Here is a 14,981-nt window from a genome sequence, read left to right as displayed (position 1 = left end):
TAGGGGTCCGCCGAATTTTAAAGTCTGGCTTTGGAGATAGCACTGAAAATCCAGGCTGAGTAACAGGGCAGCGCAGAGGTGAGGGAGGACGTTGATGCTGAACTCTACGCCCTGGACGGTGAGGGTTGTGATACAGTACCCCTGGATTTCAACGGAATGGGACCCGGAAGTCAGGGAGATTTTCTGGGTGACAGGGTGTACCAGGAGGTGCAGCACCTTACTGTAGTGGGGTGGATGAAGCTCTCTGTGGTCCCGGTGTCAAAGAGGCAGTTCGTCTCGTGCCCATTGATCTTCACCGTCATCGTCGCGGTCGTGAGGTTGCGGAGCCGGTACTGATCCAGGGTGATAGAGGCGAGCTGCGAAAGATGCTGGGAGGTCCCGGGCTGGTCCACGGTGGCAGAGATAGCGGTAGGTGAGGAACGGCCAGACGAGTAGAGGTCCTGAGGCGCAGTCCAAAATGGCGCCGAGGATTGCGTCGCCCACGGGCCGCACGTGGCTTGTGGTGAGGAAGACGGCAGTGCCCACGGGCCGCACGTGGGGGGTGTAGAAATGCCGGGCCTGGACACAGCGGCGACCGACCGGGCCTGCAAACAGAAACAAAGTGTCCTTTCTTCCCACGGCCATTGCAGGTCGCCCTCCATGCCGGGCAGCGCTGCCTGGGGTGTTTGTTTTGTCTGCAAAAATAACACTTGGGCCCCCCAGAGTTGGCTGGCTGCCGAGCGGTGCTGGCTAGCGGTGAGCTGGAGTCGGCAGCTGGTGGGGCCCATTATGCCCACAAGGGTGCCGCGTGGTCGGGGGCGTAGAACTGAACGTTATGGGAGGCCACTTCTAACGAATTAGCGAGCTGCCTAGTCCCCGCAAGATCGAGCATACCGCCTTCCAATATCCGTTGGCGGACGTACGCAGACTTCATGCCCATGATGTAAGCGTCTCTAATTCAGAGTTCAGTGTGCTGGACTGCCGAAACTGCCTGGCAGTCACAGTTCCTACCGAGGATCTGCAGGGCACGCAAGAAAGCGTCCAGAGTCTCCCCGGGGAGTTGCTGTCTCGTGGCCAGGAGGTGCCTGGCGTATACTTGATTCACCGGTCGAACGTAATGTCCCTCAGGAGCATCATTGCTTCGGAGTAGGTGGGCGCATCCCGGATGAGGGGAAAAATGTCAGGACATAAATAGAGGACTTAGAGCTTCTGCGAGTTCGAGGGCGGCTGCTCTGAGGTAGACTTCGAAGCAGACTAGCCAGTAGTTGAAGGTGGTCGTGGCATTGGCTGCTTGAGGGCTTAGCTGCAGGCGATCAGGCTTGATGAGGAGATCCATCGTTTAAAAATCTTGTTCAATAAATTGATGCACCGTCAATTACCATGAGATGAGAATGGTGGAACAATCGAGGCTTTATTGAACAAGATGTTGTGCCTCCCGTAGCTGGGACCAGAATGGCTGCAGCGCAGAAGAGCACACACTTTGATACGCCGCCTGCTGGGCGGAGCCAGCAGGCAGGGATTTACCATTGTAAATTTGTAAATACATTGTACCATTGTCCCTCTAATATACGGACAGTGCCGTAATACATATAATATACCACTAGTTGTGTTCACCACAGGTGCCCAGGTAGCACCAGCAATGTCAGGGAACCACCCTGCCCAAAGGTCATGCAGCTGGAGACCTCCGATCCCCTGGGAGACCCCCACAAATGCCATCCATCAGTGCTAAACGGCACTCACCCAAGGTCCCCGAGGCGAAGGGGATGTATCAGGGAAAGTACCTTGGGAATTAGCACATTAGAGTGAGGCTAACGGCTCGCTCTAATATGCAGATTTGCCAAAATGTGATCCCGCCCATTGTGGGCAGGATTCACATCGCAATGTCTCACGAGATCACGTTGGACGTCGCAAGGCTTGGAAAGCTGGGTAGATCCCGGGAGCTAAGTATTCCGGCTTTCATCGGCCACTCTGCACAGGGGTGAGCTGCTTTTCGGATGCAGCGCAGCTGTTGGGGTCACGCCCAAAATCCTGAAATGTATGGACAGGTTAACCAGTATCTGTGAAGAGTGAAACAGAGTTAACCATCAATGTTTTCCCAGCCCTGGAGTCGGAGACTGGGAGGGGGCAGGGGGTGGGCTCAGGATGCTAATAAAATAGCAGGGTGGACAGTTCCCCAAATCAGTCCTACCACTGGAATGTGGTCGTGAGGTTACGGAGCCGGGACTGATCCAGGTGATAGAGGCGAGCTGCGGGAGATGCTGGGAGGTCCAGGGCTGGTCAGCGGTGGCGGAGGTAGCGGTAGGCGAGGAACGGCCAGAGGTCCTGAGGCACGGTCCAAAATGGCGCCGAAGATGGCGGCGCCCACGGGGCGCACATGGTGGGTGGCATCAAAGATGGCGGCGCCCACAGGAGGTGGACAGCAAATTTAAATAATTAAAGATCTTATCGGGTGATTTTCCCAGGCCACTGGTAATTTCTCAGTGGTGGAGCAGGCCCCGGACTGAGTGGGAGGCTGTCAGCCTGAATAAGGCAGCTAACTCGGAGGCCAAAGCTGGAGGCTCCTTACCCCAAAGCAATGTAGGCCCTGTAGTCACAAAGTCGGCAGTCAAAGAACAAAGAACCAGGAACAAAGACAAGTACAGCACAGGAACAGAAACTTCGGCCCTCTGAGCCTGCACTGATCATGCTCCTGTCTGAACTAAAACCCCCTACCTTTCCAAGGACCATATCCCTCTATTCCCATCCTATTCATGTAATATGTTGAGACGCCCCTTAAAAGTCACTAACATATCTGCTTTCACTACCTCCCCAGGCAGCGGATTCCAGGCACTCACTACCTTGTGTGAAAAACTTCCCTCGTACATCTCCTCTAAACCTCGCCCCTCGAACCTTAAACCTATGCCCCCTAGTAATTGACTCATCCACCCAGGGAAAAAGCTTCTATTTACTCTGTCCACGTCCCTCATAATTTTGCAGACTTCTATCAGGTCGCCTTCCAGTGAGAATAAACCAAGTTTCTCTAATCTTGCCTCATAGCTAATACCCTGCATACCCTCCAACATCCTGGTAAATCTTTTCCGTACCCTCTCCAAAGCATCCACATCTTTCTGGTAGTGTGGCGACCAGAACTGAATGCTATATTCCATCTGCGGCCTAAGTAAGGTTCTATAAAGCTGCAACATGACTTGCCAATTTTTAAACTCAATGCCCCAGCCGATGAACAATAAGAAGTCTTATAACACCATATTAAAGTCCAACAGGTTTGTTTGGGATCACTAGCTTTCAAAGCGCAGCTCCTTCATCAGGTGAGTGCTGATGAAGGCAAGCATGCCAATTGCCTTCTTGAATACCTTCTCCACCTGCGTTGCCACTTTCAGTGACCTGTGTACCTGTACACCCAGGTCCCGCTACCTACCCAGACTCTGAAGGGTTCTGCCATTTACTGTATATTTCCCATCTGTATTAGCCCTTCCAAAATGCATTACCTCACATTTGTCTGGATTAGACTCCATCTGCCATCTCTCTGCCCAAGTCTCCAACCGATCTATATCCTGCTGCATCCTCTGACAGTCCTCATCGCTATCCCACCAACCTTTATGTCATCCGCAAATGTACTAATCAGACCAGTTACATTCTCCTCTAAATCATTTATATATACACTACAGCAAAGGTCCCAGCACTGAGGAATGCCACTAGTCACAGTCCTCCATTCAGATACCCACCCTTCCACTACTACCCTCGGTGCAGTTCTTCCGACCAAGGATTGACCAATGCCAGAGTGTGGCTGTGGTGGTGATCTATGCGTCAATTTGATTCTCGGCCCTGTGCCCATACCATGTATGACACCAGATCCATCTGCTGAATTACGATGTCTGGAACGCACATTACTCAATTGCCGTAATTTCGGGCATGCACCGAATTGACAGACGAAAAATACAAAAGGGGCGTATGTCTGCCAGTGTCCTATTCTGACCATTCCTGCCCACTGCAGACCTTCCCCCAATGTCCAGCAATATGAGGTGCAGGTGTGTGTGTAGGTTCTGCCCAATCAGCAGCTCTGATGGTGCCACCCCCTTGGTGGCACGCGATGTTGTCCTGTAACAGAAGAGGGAATGGGGCAGATGCGTCTCAAGGGAACCCACAGTCTGTTTCCACATTCCCCACTGCCCGCTCGGCAAACCAGTTTGATGCCGGGTGGTACAATGCAGTGCAGACCTGGCAAATCCCATTTGTCTGTAAAAAGCTCCCAAATTCTGCGCTGGTAAATGCCACCCTGTTGTCCGTGACGGTCCGGTATGCCGCGCTAAATGTCTGTCAGAGTTTTTTGACCTTGGAGATCGTCGAAAGCATTGAGTGAATGTCCATCCATTTTGAGTGGGTATTGACCAGGATCAGGAACATCAATCCCTGGAAAGGGCCGGAAAAATCAATGTGAAGCTGAGATCAAGGTCGCCCTGGCCATTCCCAAGGGTGGAGGAGCACTACTGGCGGATATATCTGGTGCTCCTGGCACAGTCCTGGCACAGTCCACACTGCTGGGTGTACTGTGCCTATGTAGCTGCGGGCCAGCATTTCCATTTTAGATATACCAGGGTGACCGGGTATTACACTCTTACCCCTGGGGACTATACTTATCTGTGTACCTCTGGGGGGGACTGTTCGCTAGGCCCTTATTTTTCCAGACCTGTTGTCACGCTGGATGGGGAAATTCTAATACTGGAGAGTGGCAAAGCCTGTTAATGATATCTAAGTATATGGTAGTGTGATTCCCGATCTTTCATGGAGGGAGCCCCACTACATCACTGGCTAGGGGCGGGGACAATGTCAACAGGAAATCTGGCCAATGTAAAATCTGTTTGGGGACTCTTGCTGGATTCTCCATGCCAACCACTTTCCTGCTTGCCAAAAACGGGGTTGGATAATTCTCCTTGTTGCTGTATGGCTGGTCCAGATAAGTTTCTGGTCAGTGGTAATTCCCAGGATTTTGATCATGGGGGATTCAGTGATAATAATGCTGCTCAATTGATTGATTGATTTATTGTCACATGTACCGAAGTACAGTGAAAAATATTTTTCTGCGGCCAGGGGGACGTACACAGTACGTACAAAATAGACAAAACGAATAATTGACAAATAAGAAATTGGTTACAATGTGGAACAAGGGGCCAAACAAAACAAATACATGAGCAAGAGCAGCTTAGATCATCGTGAATAGTGTTCTTACAGGGAACAGATGAGTTTGAGGTGAAGTCGTTGAGGAGTATTGTAGCTGTGGGGAAGAAGCTGTTGCCTATGTCTGGATGTGCGGGTCTTCAGACTTCTGTATCTTCTGCCTGATGGAAGGGTCTGGAAGAAGGCAATGCCTGGGTGGGAGGGGTCTCTGATAATGCTGTCTGCCTTCCTGAGGCAGCAAGAGGTGTAGACAGAATCAATGTGGGGGTGGCAAGCTTGTGTGATGCGTTGGGCTGAGTTCACCACAGTCTGCAGTTTCTTGGGATCTTGGACCAAGCAGTTACCATACCAAGCTGTGATGCAGCTGGATAGGATGCTCTCTATGGCATATCTGAAGAAATTTGTGAGAGTCGATGCAGACATGCTGAATTTCTTTCGCTTCCGCAGGAAGTAGAGACATTGTTGCGTTTACTTGACTGTTGCATCAACATGACTGGACCAGGACAGACTGTTGGTGATGATGACCCTCAGGAACTTAAAGCTATCGACCATCTCCCCTTCTGAGCCATTTATGTAGATGTGTCGTACTAAGATGTGTCGTACCAAGCTTCCTGAAGTCGATGATCAGTTCCTTGGTTTTGCTGAAATTCAGAGAGAGGTTGTTTTCGGTACACCATGCAACCAAGTGATCTATTTCCCTTTTGTAGTCTGGCTCGATGATGTCTGAGACATGACCCACCACAGTCGTATCATCCGCAAACTTATAGATCGAATTGCAGTTAAATGTCCAGAGAAAATGGTTTGATTTTCCTTTGTTGGGAACAGCCATTGCCTGGTACCTGCGCAGTGCAAATGTTACTTGCCACATATCGGCCCAACCTGAATGGCATGTCTTGCAAAAGCAGGAATGGATTGGTTCATTAGGTGAAGAGTTACAAATGGAACAGGGGACGACACGGTGGCGCAGTGGTTAGCATTGCTGCCTCACAGCGCCGAGGTCCCAGGTTCGATTCCGAGGAGTTTGCACATCCTCCCCGTGTCTGCGTGGGTCTCACCCCCACAACCCAAAGATGTGCAGGGTAGGTCGATTGGCTATGCTAACTTGTCCATTCATTGAAAAAAAATAATTGGATACTCTAAATATAAAAAAGATATATTTTTAAAAAATGGAACTGAACATTATGTAATCATCAGCAAAATTCTCACATCTGACCTTATGATGAGGTTGATGAAGCCGCTGAAGATTGTTCAGCCATGGATACTGTCCTGAGGAACTCTCAAAATCATGATCAGAGTTTGAGAGAACTGGGGCGAAATTCTCCGACCCCCAGCAGGGTCGGAGAATCGCCTGGGGCTGCCGGAAATCCTGCCCCCGCCGTGGCACAGATTCTCCGCCACCCGGGAAGTGGCGGTGGCGGGAATCTCGCCACTCCGATCGGCGAGGCTCCTGCGGTGATTCTCCGGCGCGAGCGGGCCCCGGGGTCCTGAGGGGCGCAGGGGGCGATCGAACACCGGGGGGTGCCCCCACGGTGGCCTGGGCGCGATCAGGGCCCCCCGCTCAGACTCCGGGCCAGTACACTGGGTGCACTCTTTCTCCCTCCGCGGCCACCACGGCCTCTACCATGGCGGAAGCGGAAGAGAAACCCACATCGCTGATGCGCCGGTGGTGATGTCAGCGGCAGCTGGCCACTGACGTCATTGCCGGTGCAAGCGTCGACCGGCGAAAGCCTTTCGGCCAGCCCCGCTGCCGGGGGCGCCGGTTTTTGCGCCGGTCTTCTGGTGCCAACCGCTCCGGCGCGGGGCTGGCCCCCAAAAGTGGGGAGGCCCGACCCCTGAGTGGTTGGCGCCACTCCCCAACGCCGGGACCCTCCGTCACGCCGGGTAGGGGAGAATCCAGCCCCTGGCCCCAACAACCACCACCATCTTCCTTTGAGCAAAGTACAATTCCAACTAGCCAAGAGTTCTCCCTCTAATTCCCATTGAATTCAAATTTGCTGCAACTCCTTAAATTGATCAAGGGCAGTCACTCATCTGACCTCTGGAATTCAGCTCTTTTGTTGTAATGAGGTCGAGAGCTGAGTGGCCCTCGCACAACTCAAACTGAGCATTGGTAAGCAAGTTATTGGTCAGTAGGTGCCTCTTGATAGCAGTGTTGATGTGCCCTCCATCAGTCTGTTGATGATTGAGAGTACACTCATGGCAGAAATTGACTGAAATGAATTTGTTCTGCTTTTTGCGTGCCTGTTTCATTTAATATCTGGTACCTATTTTGACTCCTTTATAGTAAGCATTGTACATTCCTCTGTTTTAAATTGCATTCACCATCTAAGCTCCTAAAACATTCAAATGCTTCTGATAACTTCTAACATTTACCTCAAGACATCTTTTCCAAATGTTTTTTGTTATGTTTATAACAAAGTCCTTTGCCTTTTGGAAATCATCTGGAACGATGCTTCCTGATCCATCCAGAACAATTGCAATCTCTGTGCCTGGAGAAACACAAACTTTAAATCAGCAATATTGAAATTAACCATGGATTACTCTGTTCAGCTCTGAGAAACATAGCTGGAGCTATTGAAGCAGCAATTGTCACATGGGAGTGGGGTTCTCTGTGAGCCATGGAGCGGCCATAAATAAGGGGTCCCCGCCTCATCCTCCAATACACCCCAAGGGGTCCCCATGGAACTAACTAAGAGTCCCTAATGTTTACCTGGCAGCCCCACTCTACACTGGTAAAATGCTGGCAGGGTGGGAATTGGCCCTTAATTAGTCAATTAATTATTTTAATTGACTGCTCACTTGCAGGGAGTGGAAAGTGACTGTGGTGATATGCATCACTGTGGATACACAAGGGGTGAATTAAAGTACACGTAGACTAGCTAGACACTAGAGGGAGCACCAGAGACGTGACACACAGACACTCAATGAATAGGTCAGTAAGACAGGACACGACCAATGGGCATTCACGATACACCCAGGTGACACTGCCACAGGGGGGCATTACACCAACCCATATATAAAGGACACAGCACACGTGATCTTCCTCTGTCCAGTGGAGACACTCAGTGAGTACACAGGGTAGATTCACACATCACACCCACCACCTGGATTGTAGCAGACTGGTTCGTCAGTCTGAGTAGCCATAGCAGGATTAACAGTAGAGTCAAAGAACAAAGAAAATTACAGCACAGGAACAGGCCCTTCGGCCCTCCCAGCCTGCGCCGATCCAGCTCCTTTATCTAAACCTGTCGCCTATTTTCCAAGGATCTACTTCCCTCTGTTCCCCGCCCGTTCATATATCTGTCCAGATGCATCTTAAATGATGCTATCATGCCCGCCTCTACCACGTCCGCTGGCAAAGCGTTCCAGGCACCCACCACCCTCTGCGTAAAAAGCTTTCCACGCACATCTGCCTCAAACTTTCCCCCTCTCATCTTGAAATCGTGACCCCTTGTAATTGATACCCCCACACACACTTCGAAAAAGCTTGAATATATTCAAGAGGCAGCTGGATATAGCACTTGGGGAGAATGGGATCAAAGGCTATGGGGAGAAAGCAGGATTAGGCTATTGAGTTGGATGATCAGCCATGATTGTGATGAATGGCGGAGCAGGCTCGAAAGGCCAAAAGGCTTCCTCCTGCTCCTATCTTCTATGTATCTATGTGAGGCCCAACCAAAGTACTTCAGAGCACGCCCACTTCCCTACACATTGCTGAAAAAGTTAGAGGATGAACTCAAATGCTTGGAAAGCCTTGGAATCATCCAGCCGGTACAATATGTAGATGGACAGCACCTGTAGTCCCGGCACTGAAACCAGACAAAACCGTCCGTCTGTGCGGGGATTACAAGCTAACAGTGAACAAGGCCTCTTGTTTGGATGGATACCCGATGCCATGAATAGAGGACCTCTACATAGAATTGACTGGAGGACACTCTTTTTCTAAACTCAATATGAATCACCCATATCCCTAATTGAAGCTAGTTGTGGTTTCCAGACGATTCATGACCGTTAATACCCACAGAGATCTCTATGAAAGTACCAGGCTGCCATTCGGAATGTCATCGGCTCGCGCTATTTTCCAGAGAGTCAGGGAGAACATCCTCCAAGGACTACCTCGAGTGGTGGTCCACTTGGATGACGTCCTGGTCACGAAAAGGAGCACCTGAGCAATTGGTCCTCCACCAGCTTCCCGAAACAGGTATCCACCTTAAAAGAGGAAATTGTGTTTTCTGTGCCAAAGAGGTCACATACTTAGGGTATCGGCCTGCACCCGGCAGAGGAGGATGTGTGGACAATCAAACAAGCCACCATGCCAGAGAATGCAACCGAATTGCGTTATTCTCAGGACTCGTGAATTGTTACAAGAAATTTATCCCTAACCTGGCGACCATCCCTGCACCACTGCACCACGCGCTACCGAAGAACATTCAAGAATGGGAGTGGAGAGCACTGTAAGAAGAAGCCTTTGCAAGGGTGAAGCGGCAGCTGTCATCATCAGGGTTGTTGACCCATTACGACCCCTCAATGCCCCTTTTGTTCACCATGATGTGGAGATGCCGGCGTTGGACTGGGGTGAGCACAGTAAGAAGTCTTACAACACCAGGTTAAAGTCCAACATGTTTGTTTCAAACACTAGCTTTCGGAGCACTGCTCCTTCCTCAGGTGAATGAAGAGGTATGTTCCAGAAACATATATTTAGACAAATTCAAAGATGCCGTTGGCGCCGAAATTAACGGCAAATTAACGTTGGCGCCGAAATCGGGGGCAGTGCCACTTTTGCGATGCTCTGCCCCATCCAAAGTGCCGGACTCTAGGAGTACAGCGCATGCCATACTGACGGCCTCAGGACATTGCCTGAGGTCTTCCCCCCAATGCTCCGCCCTCGAGCGGCTGAGATCACGACAGCGTGGGCCTCTCATGCTATAATTTGTCTGAAGCTCGGCGGAGCGGCTTCGGGCTGAGTCCAGAGTCCACAGTCGGGGGAGAGCTGATCCGCGGGCAGGGGGGACTTTGGCAGGGGCTGGGGGCACAGTTGGGGGGTGGTCCGGGAGTCACTGCCACACTCCTGCCCCGGGCCCGGGCAGCCACTCCCCAGCAAGCCCCACATAATTTTCCAAGTTTTTTTAGCCTCTCACACTCTCTCCAAAGCCATGGTGTCCATCCCCGTTTGTAAATACTTGTAGTAATACATGTCCGGGAGACTTCTGTCTGAGAGGGGCGGAGAACCGCAGAAGGGCGGAGCATGTTGTGTCCAAGCGCTAATCTTCATGCCCCCGCTGGTATAGGGTGCAAACCCTATTTTCACCGCCGAGAAGGGACTGGAGCCTGGCGCCTAAATCACAAACCGTGATTTTTGCCAGATGCCTGATTCTCCGCCCGATTGCGATTCGTGTTTACGACGTCGCGTGGTGAAGAATACGGCCTCAGGAGCTGGTATTGAGCGATTTTAAAATTGTTAGACTGCAAAAAAACTTTGATAATTTCTGGGACTGGAAGATGTAACCTTGACTCACTTTCAAAAGGTAACAGGCTCAGTTCACAGAAACGATGGATAAGCTACTGGTCGGATTAACCATAGAGGCAAGGATAGCAGACATTAATAGCACAGCCTTTGGAATTGGCAGGGAACCCGAGGCGCCAAGTTCTCCAAAGGGGAAGTCACTTGAATTGGCTCAGATTAAATGGCAAATGAGAAAACATGAAGTGGAAAAAAAAGAAAGAGACATGAGAAAGCGAGAATGGGATGAAAAAGAAAGGGACTGAGTATTGCAAAGGGAGCAAACAGAAAGGCAGGAGAGTGAAAAAAGGAGACTAAATTGGAAATGAAGAAGTTAGCAAGGGAGGGAAGAGAAAAGAGAGAGAATGAGGGGATTTCAGCATTTCTTTGTTGTTTGAGAGACTAGGAGCAGTCTGAACATTACCTAATGCCCAGATCCTGCATTGTGACATACAATAATTTACATCAGGAACTTCTATTTTTTGGCTTCAAGGTTCTGTGAAGTGACAATCTCTGTTCAATTTCACCCTGTTCCTACTGTCTGCTCCACCGTGGAGCTCGGCATTTCTCACCAAGCTTTCTGATTCCCACTTCTTCTGAAATGTGGAGCATTTCTTCAATCCAACTACCTCCTCATAGTGCTAGGTCATCAGGGGGAAACAAATCATGCCCTGTTTTTACACCTAGCTGCTGTACTCTGGTATGGTTTCATTTCTTTTGGGGAAGAAAATATTCCCTCCTTACGTGGTCTGGTCGACATGTGACTCCAGATCCACCACAATGTGGTTGCCTTTTAAATGCCATCTGAAATGGCCCATCAAACCATCAGATTTAGATTCAGATTTATGGTCATGTGTGTTGAGGCACAGTGAAACGTTCTGCATACAGTTCGGGCAGATTGTTCCATACATAGAAAACATAGGACATACGATTAATACACAATGTAAATACAAAGACATAGACATCGGGTGAAGCATACGGAGTGTTGAATTACTCAGTAGAGATGTGTTGAGAGATCAGTTCAGTCTATAAGGAGGGCAGCACAGTGGCGCAGTGGGTTAGCACTGCTGCCTCACGGCGCCAAGGTCCCAGGTTCGATCCCGGCTCTGGGTCACTGTCCATGTGGAGTTTGCACATTCTCCCCGTGCTTGCGTGGGTTTCGCCCCCACAACCCAAAGATGTGCAGGTTAGGTGGATTGGCCACGCTAAATTGCCCGTTAATTGGAAAAAATTAATTGGATACTGTAAATTAACAAAGAAAAAAGTTCAGTCCATAAGGGCAATTAGGATGGGCAATAAATACTGGCCCGGCCAGCGACAAACACATCCCATGAACTATTTTTTTTAAATACTGAAAAGCTCTGGGAAATTTAAACAGTTTGTTTTTGGTCTGCTGGTGAGGTCAGGTCAAGGGAAAGGTGAAGAGCTGAGGGAGTCGGGTGGTGAGGCCAGGTCTGGTTGGGTCCGGGGGGAGGTCGGTAGGTTGGAGGTTGGGTCCCAACATGAATCTTGGTGGTTACATCTGGTCTCTGATTATTTGCAGACTGGAAGATTTGGGCCATGTACCATTTTAACATGTTAAATGTTGACCTAAAAGTATAACCAGAAGAAATGACAAAAGTGCACATCTACACAAGGAGCTGGATTGTCTGCTGCTCACTGCCGGCGGTCGAGCTACCGATGCGGTGGACAATTCAGCATCATCACAAAAACTGCAGCAATCCTGTTCCGATGCTCCAGTCCCCCACTGGCAGCGGTATTGAGGTTTGAGTCCTGTGCCAGCGGAGGATGCAAATTGGTCAAAATGATCTGGCTGGGCACTGGATTCTCCAACCCTATGTGATTCTCTGGTCCTCTGGGATTCACATGGGTGATAATTAGCGCAGGTAAAATTGCAAGGCAAGGGATAGGGAATGGTCTTTGGTACAGTCCAAGGGCAAACCAGCGGCGATTCATCTCTAGCAGAACACAGGGCAGGATTCTCCGGTCCCCCAGCGCTAGCAGTGCTGAAAACTATCCTGCCATTAAACGGGAGGAAAGTCCCTCCGAGGCCGCACTTAGTCCCATGTCCTGCATTAACGAGCTTTTCTCACCAGTGTAGGAAGAGATTGGACATCATTTTTAAATGGCACCCCGATCTACAGACGTCCCACAGAGTCTACGGACCTTCCCAATGCCCCAACTCACCTATAAGGGGGTCATCGAGCCCCCAGAACCCTACCTCATAAGGGCAGAGCACCCCAAGTCTGATCCCCAATGCAGGAAAAATGCCACCTGAACACCCTGGCAATGTCCCTGCTAGGCTGGCAGTACCACTGGCAGTGGCTGGCAGTGCCAGTATGGCACCCAGGTGACACTGCCAGGGTGCCAGGCTGTGTCGCCCATAATAGTAATCAAGCCAGTGTTGAGGTTTGTTTGGCTTTAGTTCAGAGTGTTTACTGCAAAGATGAAGCAGTGACTGGCCCTTTATTACGTGCGACAAGCGCCGGCAAGCTGACAGTTAATCATTAGGCTGTTACCTGGGAATTCATCATCTTTCTCTTCCACCTCATTGTTGTTGTTGCTTTGCTTGGATTTTTCTGAAATGATCACAACCATATTATAGTCAGTACCGACCCTTCAAGCAAAGAACAAATTCCTCCTCAAATTCCTCAGAGTTTCAATTTCTATTTTAAACAATTTTTGCTCATGTGAACTTCATGAATTATCTTCCCACTTTGCATTGCCTCTTTGGGCTGTTGCGGTATGTCCTTTGCCAGTTTCTTAATTTATGGAACTTCCTTCTCCCCTAGTTGCTTCCCCTAGGGCAATGGCAGCAAACTATGGGTTGGCTTCTCTGGAACCCCAGCCACAGGTTTCTTGTTGGTGGGATTCTCTCTTCCCGCAGCTTCCCATTGAAACCAGCCCACGCCACCAGCAAACCCGCGAGCGGGGACGCACTGCTTGCCAGCGGGGAAAGTAAATCGCAACAGCTGGTGAACTCCAGCCTATGTGCAATACTTACCAGCATAACAACAACTTGCATTTATATGGAGCCTATAATCTGGTAAAACATTCCAATGTACTTCTCAACATTATGAGTGGAAGATACGATTGGGAAGGCCACCACTTGCAAGTTTCCCACTTTCAGCGGTAGGGAAACATAGAACTTATTTTAGGTAACATACAGTCTGCCCATGGCAGTGAACTATGTACACTTCATAATCCCCATGGGGACAACCAACGTGCTGGTCCCTGCCCGGGCCGGCTTTTATGCTGAATCTTACAAGCCCTAGCTGGTTGGGCCTGCGAGCACTACTGGAGAAGCTCGTAATACTATTAAAAATGGAATTATCTTCCCACTTTGCATCACCCTTTAGGTGAGGGATCAATAACGGTTTCCCTGTGGGCCTCGTGGGGGTTATCACACCCTTCTCCCCCCAAAAGTTCCTCCTCTGCAATCATCTGCGGAGGCCTTCTGTGCCACTTCGCACGTGGCTGTGCCTCTGCCTGCGGTGCATCTGGGTCAAGTGGTGTGTAATAATTTGTGGGCCGGCTTTATCCACAGGATCTCCAGAGGGTTATTGCCGGGATTTTGATCCCGGACATGGCATCGTCCATCTGTGCAGACGCCTTGGTGTCCATCTATGAGCCGTGGTCATCTTTGTCCTGATGATCCAGGTGTTGTGCCATGGTTGGTTGCACTTCTTGGCTCAGGAGTTGTTCCTAGTTAGGCGGAGGTATTGACGTCCCTGGTCGGGAGTCTCTCGTGCTTGCTTCTTTAGGTGGTCCATGTGTTTACAAAGGGCCTTCCCTTGGACCTTAACCCTTTTTGATCCAGGTCCTGCTTTCTCCAATATGACCCTTGAGAGCCAGTGGGCATCATCTTCCAAATGTTGACATAAACTGTGGCCCCCAGTTGAAAATCCTGCCCTGACGTCCTGTGGTCATGATACCTTCACTGCAAGTCTTAGTGCAGCTCTACTTTCCTGACCAGGGAAAGTCAGGCTTAATCAGGTTCTGAGGTGTTGGCTAATCAGTAGCTATGTTGTAACATGTGTCGTGCTCCTATAGTTAAAAAAGAATCTCACCAGTCGCATGTGCAGAAAACCCTTGGTCTGCTGCTACATGCTTCACTGTCTGGAGCATCCGTTCCAAAAACTAGAAGAACTGAGTGTTGAAGGTGGCATCCTCCTGTGGGGAGTACGTGTGGTCATCCCACTGCCAGGCCAGGAATTGATCCTGAAGGACTTACACAGTGGTCACCCAGGGACTTCAAAAATGAAGATGCTGGCACCAAGCCATGTCTGGTAGCTTGGATTCAGTGGGGACATCGAATAAGTCATGCGTA

The 14,981-nt window shown here is 50.0% G+C and overlaps 1 protein-coding gene across 1 annotated transcript in view; it reads right to left on the bottom strand.

Annotated features, from left to right (window-relative positions):
- LOC119974367 (integrin alpha-E-like) overlaps positions 1-14,981 on the bottom strand; it is a 406,093-nt gene that overhangs the window by 259,100 nt on the left and 132,012 nt on the right. The window contains 1 exon segment of the mRNA XM_038813139.1: positions 7,525-7,640. Within this exon segment, the coding sequence (XP_038669067.1) occupies positions 7,525-7,640 (116 nt within the window).

Source organism: Scyliorhinus canicula, chromosome 12 (genome assembly GCF_902713615.1).
Source record: "Scyliorhinus canicula chromosome 12, sScyCan1.1, whole genome shotgun sequence".
Taxonomy (NCBI): Eukaryota; Metazoa; Chordata; class Chondrichthyes; order Carcharhiniformes; family Scyliorhinidae; genus Scyliorhinus; species Scyliorhinus canicula.
This window is presented reverse-complemented; position numbering and strand designations above follow the sequence as displayed.